Source organism: Musa acuminata, chromosome BXJ2-8 (assembly GCF_036884655.1).
Source record: "Musa acuminata AAA Group cultivar baxijiao chromosome BXJ2-8, Cavendish_Baxijiao_AAA, whole genome shotgun sequence".
Classification (NCBI taxonomy): Eukaryota; Viridiplantae; Streptophyta; class Magnoliopsida; order Zingiberales; family Musaceae; genus Musa; species Musa acuminata.
This window is the reverse complement of record NC_088345.1, coordinates 7,218,348-7,243,536: the sequence shown is the minus strand read 5'-3', so window position 1 is coordinate 7,243,536 and position 25,189 is coordinate 7,218,348. Positions and strand designations below refer to the sequence as shown.

The window sequence follows — 25,189 nt, the reverse complement described above, 5'->3', positions numbered from 1 at the left end:
GTTATTCGGTGATGTTTCATGCTTAAGTTAATTATTTTTTTGAGAGTTATTTCCCTTATCAGACTCAGGTTGTGTTGTTATAAAAAATGCTCCATGACTAATTTAGCCATGTTGCCATTGTAAGATGTTTTATGGATGATTCAATTACATTATCATTGTGGAACATTTCACGACTAATTCAATCATGTTGTTATTGCAAGATGCTTTATGGTCGAATCAATAACATCATCATCCCAAGATATTTCATGGTTGATTTAACCACGTCATAGTCGCAAAACACTTTATGGTCAATTTGGTCATACCATCGTCGTCGAACGCTTCATGATCGATTCGATCATGTCATCATCATCAAGAATGTTTTAAGGCCGATTCAACTGCATAGTCATCCAAAGATATTTTATGGTCGATTCAAGTATACCATTATCGCATGATGCTTTATGACTGATTCAGTTGCATTATTGTTGAGAGATGCGCCTTTAGGCGATTTAGTCATGTTGGTGTTGACGAATGGACCCTCTATTTATAGACATTGAGAGATCTTTCATTTGTCTAATGATTTTGGACAAATGACATAGTACGAGATTGCTTAAAAAATATTACTCGCAAAAATTATGATATCCTCGAATTCTTAACGATTTGATTAACAACTCATGTAAAGCTTCCCCATTGGGCCATGTACCCAATATACATGTAATCATTATAGGATATTTATATCAAGTCAGATCATACAATGCGACTGACATAGCAGGCATATTAGAAGCTGATACGATGGTGATGACTCGCATGAGCAAATTTGATCTATCATAGGGTTTATTAAGTAATCCAAAATATAAAGTGATAAAAGTGAGTAGCATGCGTGGCACACTGAATAGCGAGTCATACATACGTGTTCAAACACTCAAAGAGATAATTCCTGATATCAATATGATTAAATTTTCTAAAGGTGCATCTCTTATTAATGACGTGATTGAATCAATCATAAAAGCATTCTATGTTGTTAACGCAATTAAATTGACCCAATCCCCTTGCCTCCTAACACCTTAACCTAAAATGGACTTAGAAATGGACCTCACCTCCTCTACATGTTGGACAACCAAAATTTATCTTAACATATAGATACTTAAGAAATTTTAATGTATTATCATTATCATTCAATGATGGTATAATACTTTTAAATTTCACCACACTAAAATATAAATTTAATTAATTACTTATGCATCCAAGTTCGAATCTAAATCCAAAAGGGTAAATCAACAAATGACGTCACTTCGCCCCAAGACTTAAGTTTATTGAACTCCTCTATCCATACCTCAAAATATTTCCTCTAGGTTAAACCCACTTTTGGGTATGATAATTAAGGTTAATTATTATTCACCAAAATTATTGTCGACTACTAACTTGAGCATTAGAGAGACTATGTCAAAAATTTCATTCAACCTCAATCTTTATATAGATCAATCATAGAGTATGCGATCAAGCCGCCCTCAGCCCCCCAAGTGAGCATATGAATCTTTCTCTTAGCCACATCATATTTTGTATGCTTATAGTCCTGATTCGAGTTGGGCTAATCCAAGCATCACTATATTTTTGTTATCATTTTCGTACTAAGAGAGCCAATGTTATAAGAACATTATTCTGTCAACCCACTCAGTGAGCACCATAGTAAGGGTGCTCCACCCTTGACCTACATACACAATCTAAGGTGCTCTCTAGTATAATAAAGAAGTCAACATGACTTAAGACGCTCTTTATAATAACAACATAACCAATATGACATGAGGTACTTTCTATCACAATAGCATAATCAACATGGCCTGAAGTGCTCTGAACAATGTTAGTATGGCCATAGTCCAAAGCACTCTATACGATAACAACATGACTGATATGGCCCGAAGCACTCTTTATGATGACTGTGTGATTGATATGGTATGAGGAGCCCCCATGATGATAGTGTGATTGATGCTCTTTATCATGTTAGTGCAGTCGACATAACCATAAACTTCCTCTATGATGACATCACAACTGACATAGCCTAAAGCAATCATTTTAACAATAATGTGGTCGAAATGACTCAAGATGCTCCATTCGATGAAAATGTGGTCAAAATGCTCTTTACGATGATAGTATAATCAACATTACTCAAAACACTCTCTACAAAGGCAACATGGTTGACATTGCTCAAAGGACGATTGACATAGTTGAAGCGCTCTTATTGGTGACACCACTTGAGGCATTCTCTATGATAATGTTGTAATTAATATGACCCAAAGCGCTCTTCATGACATTAGCATGATCAACATGGCCCAAAGCACTCATGACCATGATATGTGACTGACATAACCTGAAGCACTCTTTGTGATGGTGTAACCGACAATATCCAAGACACTCTCTATATTGATATTGTGACAAACAGCTGTAAACGCTCTCTACAATGACAACATGAACGACATAGCTTAAAGCTCTCTATTTGATGTTAATATCATTAGGAATTCTAAGGGTGACATCACATGCACAAAAAAAAAAAAATAAAACAAAAATATTCAAATTTCTCAAAAAGGTATTTATCATCGTGCAAATATTGGTGCATAAAAACATCCCAATGGCCGACACATCCTTTGCACCTACAAGTGTCTCTAACACAAAGCCAACTTGCTCGGTGTTCAAATAAAATTTTGCACAAGATGGGTTGATTGGCCAATCCATGATAGGTTGCCCTGAAGTGGGTAAATCGACCAACCTAGAGCTAGAGTTCCTGATATGAGTAGATTAAGATGTTTGTGGTTGATCGATCTGGTAAATCTTCCCAATGTGGGCAGATCATCCTAATGAACTAATCCACCTAATGTGGGCAGCTTGTGAGTTTTAGAGTTGATCGATACAATAAAGTAATCCACTCGATGTGATTAATCAGTAGTCGTTTGAGAGACATATTTTATTGTTCAACATATGTAGATCGAGAGACAATGACAATTTGAAGGGAGATGAATGTGGTCCCATCACCTGGTGTGGGTTCGTGGACTCCAATCACAGAGATATTTTTACGACTCGATGTGGGTCCCTAGGTCCCACTATATGACGTACTACCCCTACCATACCTTCATCCACACTGACCATCCACACTAAAATTGGATATAAAGTAATGACTTATCGAGTTAGCTTTCTCATTAGTCTTATATGTTCAATCTCATGGGCTCTAGTCGATGCCCACCTTGGCATCACATTGGTAGTGTTGTAGGGGTCGGATCCTATATGATATGTCGATCAAATGAGATCAAAGGGTGGGCATGATGTCCTCTAAGTGAAAATAACCAATATGTTTCGATATGTCAAGTAAGGTTTAGGCATGATGCATCATTCAATAGGCTATTAACCAATATTTCATGCCTATATTGGCTTTGTCATATAGTCATTTCCTCATTGGACTTGGTAGTATTATTGTCAAAAGTTACTTTTCAAGTTGATTCAGGCATGTTATTATTATAGGACACTTCATGATTGATATAACTATATTATCATCATGAGATGTTTCATGGCCAACATCATGGGGTCAAATCAATAACCTCGTTATCACCATGTTGTTAGCCTTATAGGGTCATATCTTACATGATGTGTGAGCTAAATGAGATTAATGTATTATCCATTTGAAAAAATGATAAGTCAAGCATACAAAGATGATACATCAATAGTTACATATGCATTTATATCCCTTATCATCTACCCTCATTGTGTTTTGACACATGAAGTGGGGTTGAGACATGATGTACCTTTCAACAAGTTGTCAACTACGTCAAACACTTATTTCATGATGTTCTAAGCCTAAGTTATATATGTCATCGAGAGTCATTTCTTTATTAGATTCAATTGTATTATTGTTGTAAGGTGCTTCATGATTAATTTAGTCATGATGTCATTCTAGGATGCTTTTTGGCCAATTTAGTTATATCATCATTGCAGGATATTTTATAGCCAATTTAAACTTAATTATCATGAGAGGATGCTTCATGGTTGACTAAACCACATTATCGTCATGGGATGCTTAATGGTTGATTCAACTATATTATTGTCTTATGATATTTTATGATTGATTCAATTGTGTTTATCGTCAAGATATATACTCTCAAGTAATTTAGTCATATTATTATTTACAACTCAATCGCGTCATTAAAGAGAAGAGGCATTCTATTTATAAGGGTCAAGAGACCATCGTTTGTATGATAGGTAGCTTGGACAGATAACATATGAATTTGAGATTGGCCAAAAAGGATTTACCATAAGATTATGATCTCCATGAGTCCCTAATGATTTAGTTGACAAATGACATGAAGCTTCCCTATTAGGTCACATATGCAATCTACAGGTAATCATTTCATGACATTAGGGATCAGATTAAAGTAGATTAGGTGATGTGCCCAAAGCGATAGGCCTACTAGAAGTCGATGCAATGGTGATGACCCACAATATGCATTAGAGGTATGTTATGCAATTCTGGATTGAAAGTGATAAAAGTGAGCAATATGCACACATAAAGGATACCAATATGATTGAACTGTTCAAAGTGGAATTCCCAACACCAACATGGCTAAATTGTCTAAAGGGACATCTCCCAACAATAATGTGACTGAATCGATCATACGATAATAACAAGGTCAAATTGGCCATAAAGTGTCCAGTGATAATGACATGATCGCATTGACCATAAAGAATCCTCCAATGATAAAACAACTAAATTGGACATGAAGCATCATGCGACGATAATACGACCAAATATACGATGAAGTTTTATGGTAATGATAACACGTATGAATCAACTATGAAGCATCCTATAATGATAACATAGCTAAATTACTCATAAAGCACCTTATGACGACAACACAAATTGAGTCCGATAATTTATGGATGAAACATCATCTATTAAGTGCCCGATGTTGTCGACATCCTATTGAATGGTATATCATATCTTGATCCCACTTCACGTATCAAAATGATAGGGCATAGATGATAAGGGATATATGACATGTGACCAACTGTTGACACATCATCCATATCTAGTTAACCAATCTTTTCCACCAGCTCGACACTCTAGTCTCATTCAATTGAGATGCCATGTGAATTCGACCATACAAGGCTAACAACATAGAGCCAATGAGAGTATCAACTTGGCCGCGTGTGTTGGGGAAGTTGACTTGATAAGTTACTTTATATTCTTATGTTCGACATATTATGTCACAACCTTTGATGACCAAATGAAGCTTGTAACTATATCCCATATTCTTATGTTTGACATACTATGTCACAATCTTTTGATCACCTACCACATTATAAAAAAAATCCCAAATACATTTTTAGCTAAGAACACTCCTTGATTGAACACATTTACTTCCACATCTAATTTGATCGTATCCTTTCAATTCTTACTAATTTAAGTATCATAAGGGTTTTATCCAATAAACCTCTACATAAATTTTTAGGAGGGTTTCACTTTAATATGTAATAAACCTAGGAGTGAATCTCAATTCACTCCTAAAATTCACCTCAACATATATACTTGGAAAATTTTGACATTATCATTATTATTTAATGGTGATATAATACTCATAAATTTTACCATACTAAAATCTAAATTTGATTACTTATGCATTATTAAACAAAATCCCTAAAATTTAAGCAATCAAATAGATTGAAAATAAAATTTGACTTATTGAAATCTATAATCTTCACTTGAATGGGAGAGAGACAAATAATGCATCGCAACGTGCCCACCAGAAGCCTATGAAAACAAATGGGCCTATTTCAAAGTCCGGCCCAATTACCGGGAAATGACGTCGGTGTGGCAAAGTTTAGGGTTTTTGGAATACCTACAGATAAAAGGGTACCTTTTTGCCGAATCGCCCTCGGTTCCACTCTTAATCGTTTGAGGCGAGAACAGGAGACGGCGGCGGCAGACCAGCCATGGTTCATGTCAGTTTCTACCGCAACTGTAAGCCCCTCTCTTCGTTAATCTATGATCTGATACTTTGGATTTGATAGGGATTATTTGAGAGGATTTTTGTCCGCAAATTTTTGAGGAGGTTTTCGGAATTTGAGATCTGATCGAGAAGCCCTAGTAAATGTGGATGATGTTTGGCAGATGGAAAGACCTTCAAGAAGCCCCGCCGCCCGTACGAGAAGGAGCGGCTGGACGCGGAGCTGAAGCTGGTGGGGGAGTACGGGCTCCGGTGCAAGCGCGAGCTGTGGAGGGTGCAATACGCGCTCAGCCGTATCCGGAACGCCGCCAGGGATCTGCTGACGCTCGACGAGAAGAACCCCCGCCGGATCTTTGAGGGCGAGGCCCTGCTCCGCCGGATGAACCGGTACGGCCTCCTCGAGGAGGGCCAGAACAAGCTCGACTACGTTCTCGCGCTCACCGTCGAGAACTTCCTGGAACGCCGCCTTCAAACGCTCGTCTTCAAGTCCGGGATGGCCAAGTCCATCCACCACGCTCGCGTCCTGATCAGGCAGCGTCACATCAGGTTGCCCGACTCCTCCTTTTATGACTAATAATGCGCACTGTCGTTGTGAGTAATTGTGTGTTGAAAGCTCCCTTTTACAGCTTTGTTGTGATATCATTGCTAGGATAATTTTTGCCTCTTCTATTTGGACATGACTAGGTAAGGTAGTCTGACAGGTTATCTGATTGGATGAGAAGATTTTTGGCTATGATTAATTTATTTTATATTTGCTAATATTCTAGGAATTCCTGCAATTTCCACTTCTGAACAAAAAGAATATATTAGGGTATGCATTATGCTACTTTGCATGTTGTATGTTTTCTGTCATGTAGTTGTTTTCTAGCATTTTCGTTGCTGACCATTGAATGTTCTGTTCATGGCTCATATCTGACTTGTGTATTCCTTTTGACATGTGTGATAGTTTCTCTTTTGATAAGCTGCATTATAGATGAGGATTCTTCTCTGTGGTTTTGTGTTTCATGTTGCATCTACTTGTTCTTTAGGTAGCTTTTCTGGTGGTGCATTTGATCAACGTCCAAATTTGTCTTTCTGCTTGGAATGTCTGACTTTGTTTACTACCTTGTGCATGGAGTATTCAGTGTGTCTTCTGTAGGTTTATTTATAGTCTTATTAATTCAGTGCTTGACAGCTCTGCCTGTTCACTTCCATTTAGATGTGATCAATTTAGTCAAATAAAATACCTGATTGAATTGTTCATAAATAAGTCTTCTCTCATTTGTTGAATTCTTACAGGTGCTCCTTGTTGACAGCATTTTACTTTTTCTTATTTACATAGGACCACTTGGGTGTATATCTTACATGTATGTGCTAAGATTTTGTAATGCTTTTGTAGGTTGATGTTCAAATGTGTTTTTCTTGGTATACTATTAAATATGGGATTATTATGTTTATTTGCTTCCAATGCATGCTTTGAAAGTGTGAATTTTCTTGTTTGATGCTACTTTTTGCTTTTCTTGTTCTTCTCATTTTGCCATTAATTATTTAATTTTCTGGTTCTAAAATTTATTGCTATTCAATTTGTTCTTGTTCTTGAAGTAGAGATGACAGAATGTATGAAGTAATGAACCCATTGATAGCATAAATCGTGTCTAAATCCTTTCTTGTAACAATTATTTCAGATGCTTAAAAATTCTTGTTTGATTACTGTATCATTTTTTTTTTTCCAATTATGTATCTATTTTAGTTCGGATTCGTGGTTTGTATTTGCTGGAAAATAATCTGCATGTTGGCGTTAGTAGCTGGGCATCGAATGTTTTCTTATCATCAAAGAAGTTTAATGAACATAACATCCTACTTTGAATATTTTCCATGAATTCTTAAGTCGAGCAACAAGATCATGCTATTTGTGTGTTGGAACTACATCTGCTCAAGTTTGAGCCTAAATTCAGCCTTTAATTCTGTAATTCAAGATTTTTTTAATTTTTTGTTTTTTGTGATATTTCTCATTATTTTGTGATTGTAAGAGTTTGAAAGTTGTCCGGTTCCTACAAAAGAGGAGCCCGCTAGCTAAATCCTAAAGCATTTCTTTCTCATTTGAACTAGGGATGGTTTAATACATTTTACAAAGAGGTAGGTAATGAAGTATAAAATGGGATGTTAGCCCTTTGTGTACATTTCAGTTTGTTTTCAGCATTAGCCACATCAAAAGAGTTGCAGTTTGGTAATCTCTATAATTTGAAACTTTCATCGATTTGGAGGTTTTGCAGCTTGCCTTGTTTCAGATTTAGTTTCACAAGTTCCAGTGGATTGAGATAGTTTTGATGGGTTTGGCTCAATAATCAAACAACTTTATAGGCTCACCCTATCTTGTTCAGCTTCTGTTGATCCAAATCAAGGTAGGTGAAAATCAAATATTTTGTTTTACTACAATTAAATATTAATGTTTGTTAGGCAGTTATACCTTGTCATTGTCTTCCTTGCTTTGCCTCTTCTGATTCCTTTTTTCTTTCAGTGCAGATATTACTGCCATGGGTGCAACTTAAGTTTGAATTTTCATAGTTGTATTTGACTTGAGAGCTAGTTAACACTATATATCCCCATTTTCTTGAGACTATCTGACCTAACTCACTGCATTCTACCTAAACCCTTTTTTAAAATCTGATTAAAAGGGCTTAGAAAATGACCTGATTTGATCATCTGTACGGACCATTGAGCTTGTCATTGGCGCAATGCATTCCTCAATTGGGGTTAAAATCAATATTGCTTAGTGGATTTATGATTCGTTAATGTTACTGTTTGTGTACCTGGTTGATGAGATTCAAATGCAAGACTGGTCTGACTGTGTAATCCTGCAAGGTTATTCCAATTGATTTTATTACCACCTTTGTTTTTTCAAGAATCTTGAAGATAGTTTCAAGTTCATGCTTATGAAAACATCTGCAAGACTCTCAGACATGTTTGAGTGCATGCACAATAGCAACTTTTTATTTCCTTTTATCTCTGTAAAGTTTTTCCAGTCACAAGGTATCTTAGGTAGTTGTAGAGAGGGAGAGAATATAGCGGAACGTCAATCACCTCATGTTTCAAATTTTGTGGTGAAACTGCTTTTGTTTATATTACATCTTGCATCACCTATATTTTATTTGTCATGACACCTGTAGAGCCAAGCTAAACTTAGACGTGCTCATCTAGTATCCAGTGGGTAAGGGATTCGAGATTAGTGTTTCACTTCTGAATCTAAATCCGGTTAGTTTTCTGTATCTATTATGGTTCAACTTTGTCTTCTCTCGTTCTAAGATTCAATTACTTTTGTGGTTACACAATGACTTTTTTTTAATGGTAATTCCTATTGACTTGAAAATGCCTCCACATGTTCCCTATTTGAAGAATCCTTTGTGTAGACAAATAGCTTGGCAATAGTCTGAGTTTGTGTTCATTTAATATAGGTATACATATAATTTTGCATCGTCTAAGTTTGTGTTCATTTGATCCTGCTTACAGAGTCGGAAGGCAAGTGGTCAACATCCCATCATTCATGGTCAGAGTGGATTCTGCAAAGCACATTGATTTCTCGCTGACAAGTCCATTCGGTGGAGGCCGCCCGGGAAGGGTGAAGAGAAAGAACCAGAAGGCTGCTGCAAAGAAGGCAGCTGGAGGTGACGGCGACGAGGACGACGAGGAATGAGCATTGTGCTTTGGTTGTGCCTCACCTAATAATTTTTCTACACTTCATTAGACTTGGAGTTTCTATCTATTTGCTCAAGATTTTCCTGTTTTAAGGTAAGAAACTCCCATCTTTCAGTTTTCCCTGTCATTTCCATGTTACCATCTGCAGATGGATTTTGCTGGGATTTGACATGATGAAGTATTTTCTTTTCATTGCTGATTCGGCTAGATATGAATTGGGTGAATGAGGTATCATTATTTATTATGTTTCGATCTTTATGGTTTAGTCTTCATGTAAACAATAAGGTTGATGAATTTGCCATATTTGCTGCTTCGATAAATGCTGTTAAGTTATCATTAGTTTCATCTGGGAATAAATTTATTTAAGTATTATGGTTGTTTTTTTTCATTTAAAAGATGGATTATTAGTAAATATTAGGAATAAAGTGGACAAATCACTTAAAATAGGGGCATTCATTGATAGCATACGCCTTTTCATTTATTTCCCTTTCTGAAACAAAAACTTCAAAATAGAGAATATTTGGTGACACTGTTTCTGTTTTCTCTCTCATGAAAACATTTTCATTCTTCACCTCTGCTAATCTTTACAAATCAAACATTTTGGATCTCGAGTTTTCAGACAAAAAAATCAAATAGACAACTATGAGAGAGAGAGAGAGAGTCCGAGCTCACTTATTAGACTAACACGCCATCCTATTTGATGTTAGCGGAGAATTCAAGTAGCGAACACTTGCCTTCTTCCCAAGCCAAAGAAACACAAGAATAAGAAAACAAAAAACACATGTTAGATAGGCCCACGGCAATTGGATAAGGCATGGAGGGAGTAGTAAAAGTCAACGAAAATGGGCGCACGGCAACTGGACAAGGCATAAAGGAGGAAGAACTCTGCATTCGAGTCAAAGAAAACAAAAGAAAAAGCCTGTTAGATGGGCCCTCGGCAACTGGACAAGGCATGAAAGAGAGACGAGTAGGAACGTCACTAGACTTTTATGAATACAACCAAAACATTTTATTTTATGTTCAAACCATAACCATGACCATGACACAACTAATAATGTAGAGCATGGAAGCAGTCTCCATTTTGACATCTTAAGTGACAGCTCTCAAGTTTGAATCCATATTTAAGTGTACTGTCGGTGTTTTTTTTTATAAAAAAAATTTTAATTAGACTCTTGTCACACATCACACTTTGATTTTATTTGTGTTTTTTAATTACACAACCCTCGCCCAAATCCCATTCCAATTTGATTCACCATGCAATTTCTTTAAATTTTATATATATATATATATATATATATATATATATATATATATATATATATATATATATATATATATATATATCCTTAAATTATTCGCTTTTTTTTGTTCATCCCATTTATCCAATTATTCGGACCAAGTGAATCTCTTAACTTCATAATAGAAAATACTTGAACCCATCCACCGTGTAAATTAGTTTATTAATTTCTAACATTGTTTTTAGATGGCAAATATTTATTGTATTTTATTAATCGTTCATGTTCCAGAAACTACATAGCACCACCGACACGTATGTGCCTTTGACATCAATATCTTGCGGCAATCTCGAGGAGGAGTTTGCACAGATCCGCCGGCTTGGAGAGCATCACCATATGATCGGCACCTTCGATCTCCTCCACTTCCGCCCCCGGGCTGGCTTCTATCATCCAACGCTGGTAGCCCTCGGCCATGGCCAAGTCCTCCTTGCACACGATGAACACCCTTCTCACCGACCCGTACTTCTCCTCCGTGACAATTCCATCGCGTAGCAGATCGCCCAAAAACCAACTCCCTGGCCTCACCAGCAGCGTCCCCAGCGTCAGGTCCTGGAAAGATCAGCATGCACGAGAAGAGTGGAGAGGATTCAAAGTCTGGTGTTTTCGTCGAACACTTTGTATGCATACCTCAGCTGGGCTGAGCTGGTACAGTCTGTTCGACATGTACTCGGGGCCGAACTCTATCCTGCTCGAAGGGTTCTGGGGATCTGAGCTGATCGAGACCTTCGAATCCAGGTAGGCTTCTTGTGGATGCCCCTTGAAGAACTAGCGATCACCGAAAAATAGAACCAATGATGAGTGAATCCAGCGATATAGCCCGGAATCATGTCCCTTATACCTCGTCCGTGAGGGCAGCCATGGCAACGGTGGTGCTCGGCATGACGGCGGTGACGAAGACGGCGACGGAGATCTTGTCGGGGAACTTCTCCATAGCAAGGGAGACACTGGCTCCGCCGAAACTGTGGCCGACGAGGACCAGCTTCTGGTGAGGCGGGAGGGAGGCGATGGCGTGGAACAGCGGGCGGGCGTAGTCGTCCATGGAGCTGAGCTCGTCGAGCCTCTGTGGGTCCACCCCGGTGGCGCCGAGGTCGACGGCGATGACGAAATGGCCGGCTGACCTGAGAAGGGTGATGAGCTTGTACCAGCACCATGCGCCTTGGCAGATCCCATGCACGAGGATGAAGTGCTTCTTGCCCGATTCCTCCATGGATATCCACCTTGATTACCGGTTCACTTTTGGTTTCATTTTATAACGGAGGAGGTGAAGAACCAGTTCAAGACGTGCGGGTTTAGTTGTTAGGTGCATGATTGTTGTGGTGGGAACAGAATCATGCTCTCGCTGCCGTTGGATTGGGTTAGCGTGTCTAACTAGGATGGAGATGCTAGACAACGAATGAATGAATGAGAATATAATATATATATATATATATATATATCAAAATAATAAAAAAGGGCGATTGTCATTGGATGCTGTCGACTACACAGTGCGATCGTCTATCGCAAAAACGTTCCGACAGCTGGACTGCAACGGCCAGCAACGACACCTCCCTCGTTCCCAGATCACATTGGACTCCATCCAATACATCCACTTCGACCTCCACGTTTGGCTCGACAGCATGCTATCTGTGCTCAACACGCCACCGCCTCCTCTCCCACCGACAATAAACGATGTCGCACCCAATATTAGGATGTTTCTAAAGCGGAGCCACCCACCATCCCCTCCGTCGCGCATGCTATCTGTGCTCCAGTCACGCATCTCGAAATTGATCAGAATGCTGACTGAGACGCATTAACACCTAACTCAGGCTTGATTCTTCACGCCACGCCAACCCCATGCCAGACGCTATCAGCCTACCTCCTGCAGGCAGCCACATCATGTAACATCAAACTCATCTATAAATACCCCAGAGTTCTAAACGAACAAAAGGGGGAGAGACGAACTCACTCAAACACAAAACACTCAGAGGCTCTTCTTCTGCCTCATCCACAATCCTCTCCACATCGCTGACTTGATCGTCGAAGGAGTCGGGCCGAGCTCCCAACCCGACCTGTGTGCAGGTGCGAGACGGTGTCGCCTCTTCCTGACGCTACGGCGGAGCTTCCTCCCGACCCGACCTCCCAACCCGAACCACCGTGCTCGGCCACCGGGAGACCCCGAGGAACGCCCCAGGGAGATCCTGACATCCGGACCCTCGAACCGAACCGCGAAAGTCCAGAGGCCACGGCTTAAAAAAATTGTTTCCCACGACACCTACGACCTCAGGCCTATTCCTGCTCTTGTCGTCGACGACGATCGTGGTTTCCTAGAAATGATCCTACCTCTGACCGATCTGAAGCTAACGAGGAATTTCTAATCCTCGTCAATAGGCTTTTTATAAGCAATAGAAAAACTACTTTTAAAGCCCAAGCATCAAGAAAAATAGAAAATTACCACTACGTATCACAATTCCATTACGCCGTCTGATATATGATACGAAGCAAACTGCATCGAATGGCAAAAAAATTGAAATAACGAGAAGCAGAAGGAAAGAGAACAGAGAAGAAACAAGAATGGGATTGATTGTGGGTCGAATCCAGGCCCGCAGGATCAATGCCCGAAGGCGTCAACGAGAGCAGACATGATGACCCGTTCTTTCCTCTTTGTGCACCCTACCATGCTACCTTCCTTCTTCCCTTAGGAGTCCGGAGCATCGGCTTATCGTGCACAGGTACTACTCGATTTCACAGACTTGCATTGTTGTCTTAGAGAAAAGAAACCGAAAACGAAACAAGAAAACAAGTGCGATTCGAAGCAACAAAAGACGCGATCGGAAACAAAATCGATGTCGCCGTTGATCAGATAATTGTAGTCTGATTTATTTATTCGACATGTGTTGCATTCCTAGAAAGGGATCATCACGCCAACGGCCAGTAGCACAGATCTATCTTGATCAAATCGGAGAAAAATAAGAAAGTAGAGAAGGCTCAGAAGGATCCATTGGAATGTACCTTAATCAGAGAGGAGATTAGCCCTCTCATAAAATAGGTAGATTTTGGACATCACAGCCTCTGATATCGGAAACAGGACGGAGAAATGAAGTAAGAATAAGGGCCGAGTCTTACCGGCGCGCACAAATAGCAGATCAAGAAAGCGGCGGAGGCTCAGAAGGATCCATTGGCATGTACCTTAATCAGAGAGGAGATTAGCCCTCTCATAAAATAGGTAGATTTTGGTCATCATAGCCTCTAATTTCAGAAAGAAATCGGAGAAACGGAGGAAGAAGAGAAAGAGGGTTCGATGATTCCCGGCGCTCCATGAATGGGAGGAGACGACATTGGTGGGAGGATATATATATATAGAAGGAAGAAGCATCGAGGGTTAGGGTTCGCGTTCGGTCTTACAAAAGTAAATTCACCTAAATACCCTTCAACGGCGGTTTCACGCTAATTGTAGCTGTTTATGGCATTACGTACGTATACGTAAAATGCAAATGTACACTACGATCCTTTTTATGTTCATATATACGTGGCACTTGTTGGGTTATATTTCATGTTTCTATGTGTCATTTTAATATACATCTTTTATCTACGTTTTACAAAATTACAATTTTTTCAGAATACAAAATGTATAGATCATTCTCATTTAGATATTAAAGACAAAATAATATCAAATGATTTTTTTTCATATTATAATTATATATAATTATAATATAATAAATACGGGTCATGATTAATTTTTATTCGTTCAACATATTAAAAAATTCTGATGAATTTAAGTTTCAAGTAAATCTATTGTCTATATATGAGTCAGAATACCAAAAAAACAGATAAAATTCATATGTCATGTATTACTTATTTGCTTAAATGTAAGAAATTGTTGAGCTAATTATATATTATCGTTATAGTTAATAGTTAAATTTCTTTAGCATCTCGATCCCTATATTTAAAAAGTTAAATTGAAATCTAAGTGAAACATTTAACCTCATTTACCCTAATATCGTCATCTCTACCGATATAAAATATAGCACGTATATGAGTGATATAAAAATAATGAGCAAAAGATAATTTCAATGAGGGTGGCAGATGATGACGTTGTGGTGGTGGTTGGAGATGACACAGTGGTTGATCTTATTAATATCGATTCGAACATCAACGACGAGAGGGAAGATGAGGCAAAGTAATGAGGCATCTACGTCAGTGTCGCATCGATCTATCTCCTCTAGCTTTGTTTTGTATATGCGTTGACGTTGGAGGAGGTAGGTTAGGTATTTGTGTCGCCAACGATGAGGAAGGAGGAGGAAAAGAATGCAAGTGAGATAGAGCGGTGCAATGCCATTCAGACATGTGTTGTCATGTATCGTATCTTCCGTCATTAAAGCTGATAACATTAAGATTAAATATTTTACTTTTATAAATATAAGAATTTTAATATCAAGTTTTTAAGTCTATAATCGGGATACTAAAGAAGTCTAATTATATAGAGTAATCTATGACCGGGATACTAAGGAAATTATCTTTTTGCTTATCGTTTTCATATTTTTCATGTATTGGTAAAACCAACGCCGTTATGGTAAATAGAGTTTAATGTTTCACTTTTATAATTATAAGGATTTTAATCTATAAATCTAAGTAAGTAGACTAAATATGTTAAAAGAGTCTAATTATTGGAGGTAATATATAATTAGTTTGTCATTATCATTAAAAGGGTTAAGGTCCATTTTAGCCCATATAGTTTTGGTCATGGATTTCTTAATATCTTATTATTTACTCGTGTCTAAAATGACCTCTACGTTTTCAAATATGCAATATATAAGCCCCTCTCGTCAACTCTGAGTTAACAAACATTAGAGTCTATATATTGACTCATAATAAACTATTAATATAATAACACATATAATAAAATTATTAAAGTCAATTTTAGCCCTGTATTTTTTATAATGAACTTCTTAAGCCATTATAGTTTACTTGTATCTAAAATAATTTTTATATTTTTAAAAGCATAGCATATTAACCCCTAATATTAAATTTGAGTTAACAGACGTTACAGTCTACTTACATGACACGATGACTCATAATAAAATATTAATATAATGATATATATAATTTTAGTTAAAAAAAAACTAAGACAACCATCAATGACGGGAAGTGGTGTCATTGTGGAAACGACCACCAGTAATAGTACTGAGCTGTTATTGCCTAGCAAAGCTTCGTACACACGTAGCCTGTCCCATGCTTATGACGAGCTCAGGAGCTTCCGGTCCTATTTCAAGTAGATATATGTCAACCAGTCCTACACTTAGTGATTTCTTAGTCCCTCTTCCTCCTCCTAGTCATCTTCGTCCCCACCGCATTCCATTTCGTCTACTCCTACACCTTCATCCATCGTGCCTACGACATGGTAGTATAGCTCTCCCTCACCTCTACCTCTTCGTAGGGAGGTGGCTTACAAGGTATAATGACGTTGTGGGTGGCCATTGTGGTGGTGGTTGGAGACGACGTAATGGTCAATTTTGTCAATGTCGATCTGAATATCGACGATGAGAAGAGAGTGGAGGCAAAGCAATGAGACATCTGCATCAGTGTCGCACCGCTCTACCTTCTCTAGCATTGCTTTGTATCTGTGTTAACGTTGGAGGAGGTAGGTGAGGCATCTGCATCGCCAACGATGAGGAGGGTGGAGGAAAAGAAGACAGGTGAGACTGAGCGGTACGACGTAATTCATACATGTGTTGTTACATACTATATCTTTCGTTAGTAAAGTTGATAGCATTATAGTAAATGAGGTTAAATATTTCACTTTTATAACGATAGAGATTTCAATGTAATTTTTTTTTAATCTAAGATCGAGCTGCTAAAGAAGTCTAATTATATAGGGGAATCTGTAATTAGCTTTCCACCATCATTGAAATTACCTTTTTGCTTATCATTTTTATGTATTTCATGTATCGATAAAGCCCGTTAGGGTAAATAGAGTTAAATATTTCACTTTTATAACTATAGGGATTTTAATCTAAAACTTTAAGTATAGAGACCAAAGATGCTAAATAGGTCTAATTATTGAGGGTAATATGTAATTAACCTATCATCATCATTAAAAGGGTTGAGATCTATTTTAGCCCATGTAGTTTTAGCCATACATTTCTTAAACCCTTTTGGTTTACTTGTATATAAAACAACATCTACATTACGTAATATATATGCCTCTCTCGTCAAGTCAAAATTAACAGACATCAAAGTTAGTTTATGTGATATATTGATTCATCATAAACCATTAATATAGTAATACATTTAATTAAATGATTAAGATCCATTATAGCCTTATAATTTTGGTCATAGACCTCTTAAGCCCTTATGATTTACTTGTATCTAAAATAACTCATATATTTTCAAAAACGTAGCATATAAGCCCCTCATGTCAAGTTTGAGTTAATATACATTATAGTATGCTTATGTGACATGCCGACTCATAATAAACTATTAATATAATGACATATGTAATTTAAGTTAAAAAAAAAAAAAACTAAGATAACCATTAGTAGCAGGAGGAGTTGTTATCGTGAAAGCAACCACCACCACCAACACCGAGTTGCTATTGCCTAGTAGAGCTTATAAGGTATGGTGACACTCGTCGGGTGTCAGTCATGGTGGCAGGTAGCACCGTGGTGGCATGTACCTTAGAGCTGATGAATGATATTAATAGCAGATAAGATTTCTTTAACTATATAGGATATCTCTCTACTCTATTGAGGGAAATCCTCTAATATATTGAGGGAAATCCTCCCTCCTAACTTATATAAATAGGAGAGGGACATGTGAAAACAATTAAGCTTGTTCAGTAATTTCTTTTTTTTATCTCTTTTCTAACATGGTATCATAGCCTTCTCCCTTGCGGATGTAGGCAGTTCTGCCGAAGCCTTCTACTGCTCGTCTGGGTATCGATGTGGAGACCGGTGATTCCTCTCCCGCCGGTTGGAAAGGGCAACATCGTTGCTTACCTCTCCTCCGGCACCTGCGGGCTTCTTCTCCCACCTCTCCGACTATTGGGGTACTTGGTTCGGGATCACAATCGTTATACTTTAAATCGCGTTAGGTCCTTGATCTTCATGCTATCGTGGATTCCTCATCCACCACTGTTGAACCCACCACCTTCACTCAAGCCCAAAAATCTCTGCATTGGCATACCGCCATGTGTGAGGAATATAATGCCCTCCTCCATAACTTAACATGGGATCTAGTACCATTTCATCATACACAAAACATCATCGGGTGTAAGTGGGTTTCTCGAGTTAAGCGGAACCCCGATGGCTCTATTGCCCGATATAAGGCACGCCTCGTTGCCAAAGGGTTTCATTAAAGACCTAGAGTTGATTTCACTGAGACATTTAGTCTCGTTGTTAAGCCCACTACAATCAGACTTATCCTGAGTCTCGCCACCACTAAGGGCTGACAATTTTCGCCAATTGGATGTTAATAATACCTTTTTACAAGGGACTCTAACCGAAGATATTTATATGTAACAACCTCCTGGTTTCACTTATCCTCAGCATCCAAGGCATGTCTGCAAACTTCGAAAAGCTATTTATGGACTTCGTCAAGCTCCAAGAGCTTGGTACACTGAACTTGGTTCTTTTCTGACTTCAGTTGGCTTTCTTAACTCCAAATATGATTCCTCGTTATTTTTTAGATAACACCATAGTGATACAATATATATTTTGGTCTATGTGGTTGTCATCATTATCACAGGCAACGATCCCGTAGAAATCAAAGCATTCATCAAACAGTTGGCTGATCGATTCTCGTTCAAAGATCTAGGACCCCTGAACTACTTTTTGGGTGTAGAGGCTATATTCATATCTTCTGGTCTCTTTCTGTCACAAAGAAAGTACATTCAAGATTTATTATCCAAAACAAACATGCAGGATGCAAATGTGGTTACAACTCCTCTATCTAGTAGTAGCTCTCTCAAATTATCTGATGGTAGTCCTACTACGAAACCTACTCAATATCGACAAGTCGTTGGTTCCCTACAGTACTTAGCTCTTACCCGTCCCGACATCTCATTTGCAGTTAACAAATTATCACAGTTTATGCATAGGCCATCTACTATGCATTGGTCTGCGGTCAAACGAGTCCTACGATATCTTAAGGGGACTCTCAATCATGGTGTCTTTCTTCGTAAATATTCTCCATTTCAGCTTCATGCCTTTACCGATGTTGATTAGGTAGGCAATTTTGATGATCGAACATCCACATCGGGATATATTGTCTTCCTTGGCGCTAATCCAATCAATTAGAGTTCTAAGAAGCAAAAGATAATCGCATGACCTACAACTGAAGTTGAATACCGTGTCATTGCCACTACCACTACAGAACTCAATCAGGTCATAAATCTATTCAAAGAACTCAACATCAACTCTACTTCTATAATATATTATGACAATGTCGGAGCTACCTATTTGTGCGCTAATCCGGTGTTTCACTCCCGCATGAAACTTATTACTATCGACTTTCATTTTATGTGAGATCAAGTTATCCGCCGTCAACTACGCCGTCAACTACGAGTTTCTCATGTCCATTCAGCTAATCAGTTAGCCGATTCACTCACGAAGCCTCTCACTCGCTACCTTTTTGTATTACAGTCCATTCACTCACGAAGCCTCTCACTCGCTACCTTTTTGTATTACAGTCCACCATCACGTTGCCCACAGTATTGCTACCGTGAGCAACACCTGCTCCAATTTTCACGGAGTACCACCATATCTTGTTAGCCGAATGACATCTAAGGGTCAATTTTGATGATTTAAATTAACAGAGTATATTCAAATATTTATATTTTTAATTGTTAAAGATATTTTTTAAATTTGCAGGTCTCCTTAATTCAAGTTCTCTCTAAAATCAATACGAAGACTTGTGAGATGTTCAAAACTTACCCAAGGAATTCTACGAATCTCAATAGGTAAATAAGTGAAAGAACATAAACATTATCGATTGACAACGCAGGGAAATAAACTTGTTAAAATGAAACCCGACTAAATTGAGCACTGGAATGTGGGACAACTCTACAAGATGCATCAATATGCTTCGAGAATAAGAGGAAATGATGTTTCTAATAGATCACATGTCCCAAACATGGTTCTCCGGTTCATCACTGCGGCCATAAGCCATCTGCTGCTGCAGATGATGCGGAGTCTCCATCCCTGTACGAAGAACAACCCCTCCAAACTCCATGTTGTGACGCTCTCTCTGCTGCTGTTGTCGCATGTGTGGCCTCCTCTGTCCCCCGACGCCCAGGAAGTCCACAGTCATCACATCCCCACTGCCACAGCGAGCCATCATCTCCTTCAAGGATCCGTCGCCCGTCTCACGCACAGAAGAAGCATAGAATAGGTTGGCTAATCCTCCTCCATGGACGCTGGTTAACTGATACGGCCTCCCAGCCGTCACCGAAGCCATGCCCCTCTGCGTCGCGCCGATCTGGGCGGCGTTCTGCAGCAGAGACGTCGCCGACGAGTTCGCCAACACGGCCGTAGGCCTTGACATTTGGGCCTCGAATAACCCATCGAAGCTCACTGGGCCGGAGGAGGAAGGGATGCCCAAGAAGCTCGGAAACATGCCACCGGCCATGTTGCGGGATGCCAATGAAGCGGCGAGGGCGTCGATCGCCGGCGGGTTCTTCATGTCATAGCTGAACTCGGGGACGGTAGTGGAGGAGGAGGTGTTGCTGGTGTGCTGGATGGGCATCACCAGCCTGGGAGGGGCCTGCCCTTGCAAGCTCGAAGCCATGGTGGCCATCAGGGGTTGGCTAAGCTTGTTGTTCTCCTGCGCCAACGCGTCGCAGAAGGCTCGGTGGGTCATGAAGCTGTCTCTCCTGTAATTTTCAGAGAAAAAGATAAGACTATATCTGGTGATCGATCTTACGATCAAGCTTATATCGACTAAGTAAATGTTCTCAGTTAGATGACGAGACGACCACATGAAGTATGATGAAACCACGCAGGACTTTTCAGCTGCATGGGGAGACAAAGTGGCGGCGGCGGCCTACTTTCCGATGTGGTCCTTTTCTATCAAGATCTGACGATCAAAGTTAGAACTTGAAAAGGGCCTCTCCGCGACGTTAGGTCAAACTTTTGATCTCACACGTAGCTCAAGAATTAAAGGAAGACTTTTCCCCACCATTCGCGGGAGACAGCAAAACCAGTGGGACAGTCTTTTGGACAGCGTAAGAAAGGAGCAGGAAACTGCAGACCTGGAGAAGATGGTGCCACAGTCGCATTTGTACTGCCTCGTCCCGCAGATCTTGGAGTGAGCCTTCCAATCTGACTGCACGGCGTATTTCTTCGAGCACTTGTCGCACTTCCACTTCTTCTCGCCGTGCTTGCGGCAGTAGTGCTTCTTGATTCCGGTAAGATCGCCGAGGGCGCGGCTGGGGTTGTGGTGCACGCATGTGGGCTCCGGACACACGTAGACCTTCTTCCTGGCCTCGCTGCCGCCGTTTCGTGGCCTCAGCTTCCACGGAAGGTTGTGGCCTCGGCGGTGCAGTTGCAGGTTTTGGTCCCTCTGGAACCCCTTGCGGCAGATCTCGCACACGAATCGGTTGGTCGCCATGAGCGTCTTCGGTGAGAGCGCAATCACCTCAGCTTTCGGGTCTGCTACTTGCATGGTTCAACAAAACCAGAAATTTTAGAGGCCTCTGTTTCTTTCGTTCTCGAGCACTTCTAATCTGATCATAACTCATGATATTGAACGACAATTTTGGTAAATGGTATGCTTTCAGACAGCAATGTGGTCTAGAATTTCTGCAGAATCAACATCAATATTTGAAGGATAACTCCGTGATTACATTCATGATTCATTTGTTCTTTGATTTGCTTCTCAATCTGTAGACTATAGCCATGAGAACAATCTCAAAGGGTATAGAATCCAGTAAGCTTAGTCGTATCTCACTTATATATAGCAGCAGCTGATAGCTGTTCAAGAACATGTGATGCAAGTAAGCTAGCTAACAGTCACAGCAATTGTTGAAATGCCAAGCAATAATTGAAGATTTCCTTGTCTATCTTGAATAACGACAAAGAACAACTTTGTTAGGAAGGGAAAAGAAAGATTAATCTCTTTTAGAAGTCAAGAAGGATATGAGAAAAGCAGAGAGCTTGTTCATCACCTGGAGTTCCTGGGAGGTTGCGTTTCTTCTTGGCCGGCGGCAGATGCGGAAGCTGTGCAGCGGAGATATCACTGTTTGCGGCGGCTGCCGGTGAATCACAGGAGAGAAGGCTTTGCCTATGGACTTCATCTTCTCCTGCGTTGCTCCCAGATGAGAAGCTTCCACCATCACCTGTGATGTTTGACATGGCACTTAGAATCAATAAGGCTCTTCCTCCTCTTCTTCTTCTTCTTCTTCTTCTACTATTGTGGTCCGTATCTCCTTCTTGTTGGTGGTGAAGTTTTGGGAGAGGAGGGAGGAGAGAGACTATGAGAAGGATTTCTTTTATGGTAAGAGAGGAGGGTATGGATGGCATTAAAAAATGCATTGGTTGTCCTTTGGTCAGAATGGTGTTTGTTGTTTACTTATTTGGTTTAGAGATCATAGCAAAGACAAGCTTCATTACTGAGATGTAGGAATTCTTCTGTTTGGAACCTTATCCCATGGATCATCAACTAGTCTCTTCTCTCTCTATCCCCATATTAGGGTCTATATTCTGAGGAAGGCTTGTTGCCAACTTTGAGAAAATACAAATTGTAGTTACATTTGGATCAGACAAAAACAGAGGAAAAAGCCAAACTGCTGTTCTCTGAGATCTATGACTTTTGGTATTCAGAGGAGGTGAACAGGTTCATCCAGGAATTCTTGCATCAGCTCAAGGATGTTTCAGTATCTTCCTGCAACCTGAAATTGTCCTTAAAACAGAGGACCAAGTCGACAATGGCCTCAGCATCAACCATTTATCTCATCAGATTAGATTACCAGATATAAAAGAGCCAAAAGAAAGAAAGAATTGTTGTCCTGTTAAAGACAACACTGGAGATGGCAGATTAGTTCCACTGAGAAGACGACAGATCTTAAAAGGCTCAGCATCTTAGGGATTGCAGGTGGCATCTACTAGGGAAGATTAAGCTAAAACTCAACCTAAAACACCTCATAGATTCTGCATCTAGAAAGCTACCAGTGCCCAAATTCAAAGTATTACCTTCTGGCACAGCTTTCTAATCTCCTCCTCAACACATTCTGCTCCTACTTCCTTTTCCAACTTCAGAACCATGATATTGCAAAGTCATGCAAGAGAGAGAGAGAGTGTGTGTGTGTGTGTGTGTGTGGTTGTCAGTACCTCTTGTGCTGCCAGATGATTTGCCAGAGTTGAGATGCATGACAATTTATGATCAGTGTTCATACAATATTTTTCAACAAGAAAATGACACATGCTGTGTCTACTGGTGTTCTCCACAGAAGCAGTCCCAGTCGATGGAGCAGAATGTTCAGCAATTCTTGCTGAAGATATGAGGTGGAAAAATACATCAGTAGTACAAAGTCGACGGTCAGTGCATCTGTGTCAGGCTGATGGCCCAAGTTGAAGCAAGCTTCTAAGCAGAGGTGCTCCATGAAAACGATGGGGAGATTCCATTGCTCTTTGCCAGTCTTACTGTAATCAGCCTGTAGAAACGGTACAAAAGCTTAGAATTTATTACAGAGGTCCTTAGCATGTTAACAGTGTCTGATGTGAACATTTCCGTGCTGGGCTTTTGACATCTAATGCAGAATCAATCTCTCATTCTTCTAGTTTGCCTTCTCCAAGCCACTCTTGAACTTTAAATACACCAATTTAGCTTCTGCTGTGAAGATTAGACTGTAATATGTTGCATAACAGAGCTTGTATGTTCGTGAAATATGTATCAGTCCATAAAGATGTCGATGTCCTTATTATGTTTACACCTCTCTGTTTGTATCGATAAAACTTCGATGAAACCGAAGGATGAATAAACAAAACAGTGCTTTCGTCGGTAGTATATGTACAATAATACGGTATTGACGAAAACCTCGTGCACTGAATTGTTTTTTTAATGTATGTTAAAAAAAAGAAGAACAGTGCAACGAACTACATTATTTTTTTGACAAATAAACAAACAATTGATGAGAAAGAACACTTGACAGATACATGGGGAGAATAAAATTGCAGCAGATGAGAAGAAAGAGAGCTTTATTGTGTCATTCATTGCGTCAAATTGATGTGGAACTCTGTGAAAGGTACGTCTTCATTAAGCTTAATCTGACAGCAATGTTCCACATAGATCAGAGTTTCAGAGAATTATGCTTCAGAGAATGTCTGAATTTATGTAGGACAGTGGCTGCTATGAATTCCAAAGTAACTAAAATCAGTAAGAATCAAAGTATCTCAAAGTCATGGCAGTGACCGTCGAAAAAATGATGGTCAGATAATGCTCAGGAATGTTGTGCAGTCGCGGCGGCATCATGATTCAAATCAAAGAAAATTCTCCTTAGATTTTTGCATATCGTTGTCGTCATCATCATCACCACCACCGTCGCCCACCTTCTCGCGGCCTTTGGATGTGTATCATGTTTGTGAACTGATCTTACTATGAACATTTGTCATGGTGAACTAATGGTGTAGAAGAGCTGTTGCATTGATAATTATGGAATCTAGCAACCCTTTTTCACTAGTTATAATAGATTTGCATTTCTAGAGAAGGAGGTGTTGAGGTAAATGCAAAGCATTTAGGATGGCTGTAAGGCTGTCTTTCCAAACCTCATCCTCAAGTGTGTTCAGAAGTTGCTTGATTCAAATCATCACTGCAGGCCAGAAACCCGAGGGGAATTCTCACAAGCTCTCCATCACCATCGAATATGAAGGACTTGTTGCTGCATCTCATATGTTGACTTTGGATATCCAAGTCTCATCCTTCCGGAATTCGACCTACAGAATTGGTATCCCTAGCCAAGTAGACCAAGAACTCTCTGTAGCCCCTACAAAATAAGCAGCAAAAAGAGACTGATCTGTCAATCTTAAATGTATCCCAGGATCTCCGCCGCATGGTCTCCATGGACTCCTTTGCTTCACGTAGCTCCTAGTCTCCTACTGCTATGGCATCAATCAAGAACAGTGCAGGTTTTCTTAGATGTGTATGATGCCTATCTGCATCTAATGTTTATGTTGAGCTAGCAGAATGCTGCATACTAACTGGGTGAGGATGAGTAGCAGAAGCTAACCAGTGACTGAGGTAAAGAAGGGTTTTGGGGGATTCAAGAGACTGCAACAAAAGGAAAAGATA

The 25,189-nt window shown here is 39.6% G+C and overlaps 3 protein-coding genes and 4 non-coding genes across 7 annotated transcripts; 1 reads left to right on the top strand and 6 right to left on the bottom strand.

The window, feature by feature from the left end:
• The first annotated feature begins 5,836 nt into the window (after positions 1-5,836).
• On the top strand, positions 5,837-9,827 carry LOC135618973 (small ribosomal subunit protein uS4y-like). Its single transcript, XM_065120482.1, has 3 exons — positions 5,837-5,977; positions 6,128-6,509; positions 9,450-9,827. The coding sequence occupies exons 1-3, from the start codon at positions 5,950-5,952 to the stop codon at positions 9,631-9,633; spliced, it is 594 nt and encodes a 197-aa protein (XP_064976554.1). The 5' UTR covers positions 5,837-5,949; the 3' UTR covers positions 9,634-9,827.
• A 1,281-nt stretch (positions 9,828-11,108) lies between these two features.
• Positions 11,109-14,216, bottom strand: LOC135618972 (probable esterase PIR7A). Its single transcript, XM_065120481.1, has 4 exons — positions 12,876-14,216; positions 11,769-12,788; positions 11,558-11,695; positions 11,109-11,479 (listed from the first exon to the last, which is right to left on the bottom strand). Exons 2-4 carry the CDS (start codon positions 12,135-12,137, stop codon positions 11,201-11,203), a joined length of 786 nt encoding a protein of 261 aa, XP_064976553.1. The 5' UTR covers positions 12,138-12,788; positions 12,876-14,216; the 3' UTR covers positions 11,109-11,200.
• Positions 13,489-13,599, bottom strand: LOC135621366 (small nucleolar RNA snoR100). Its single transcript, XR_010490529.1, has one exon. It is a non-coding gene; the product is annotated as a small nucleolar RNA snoR100 (small nucleolar RNA).
• On the bottom strand, positions 13,760-13,836 carry LOC135621359 (small nucleolar RNA Z155). The gene has a single exon (XR_010490522.1). It is a non-coding gene; the product is annotated as a small nucleolar RNA Z155 (small nucleolar RNA).
• Positions 13,887-13,982, bottom strand: LOC135621354 (small nucleolar RNA R41). Its single transcript, XR_010490517.1, has one exon. It is a non-coding gene; the product is annotated as a small nucleolar RNA R41 (small nucleolar RNA).
• LOC135621355 (small nucleolar RNA R41) lies at positions 14,064-14,159 on the bottom strand. Its single transcript, XR_010490518.1, has one exon. It is a non-coding gene; the product is annotated as a small nucleolar RNA R41 (small nucleolar RNA).
• Positions 14,217-19,904: 5,688 nt separating the features above from the next.
• Positions 19,905-22,410, bottom strand: LOC103994264 (protein indeterminate-domain 12-like). Its single transcript, XM_065119023.1, has 3 exons — positions 22,071-22,410; positions 21,156-21,555; positions 19,905-20,777 (listed from the first exon to the last, which is right to left on the bottom strand). Exons 1-3 carry the CDS (start codon positions 22,255-22,257, stop codon positions 20,024-20,026), a joined length of 1,341 nt encoding a protein of 446 aa, XP_064975095.1. The 5' UTR covers positions 22,258-22,410; the 3' UTR covers positions 19,905-20,023.
• Between the last annotated feature and the right edge of the window lie 2,779 nt (positions 22,411-25,189).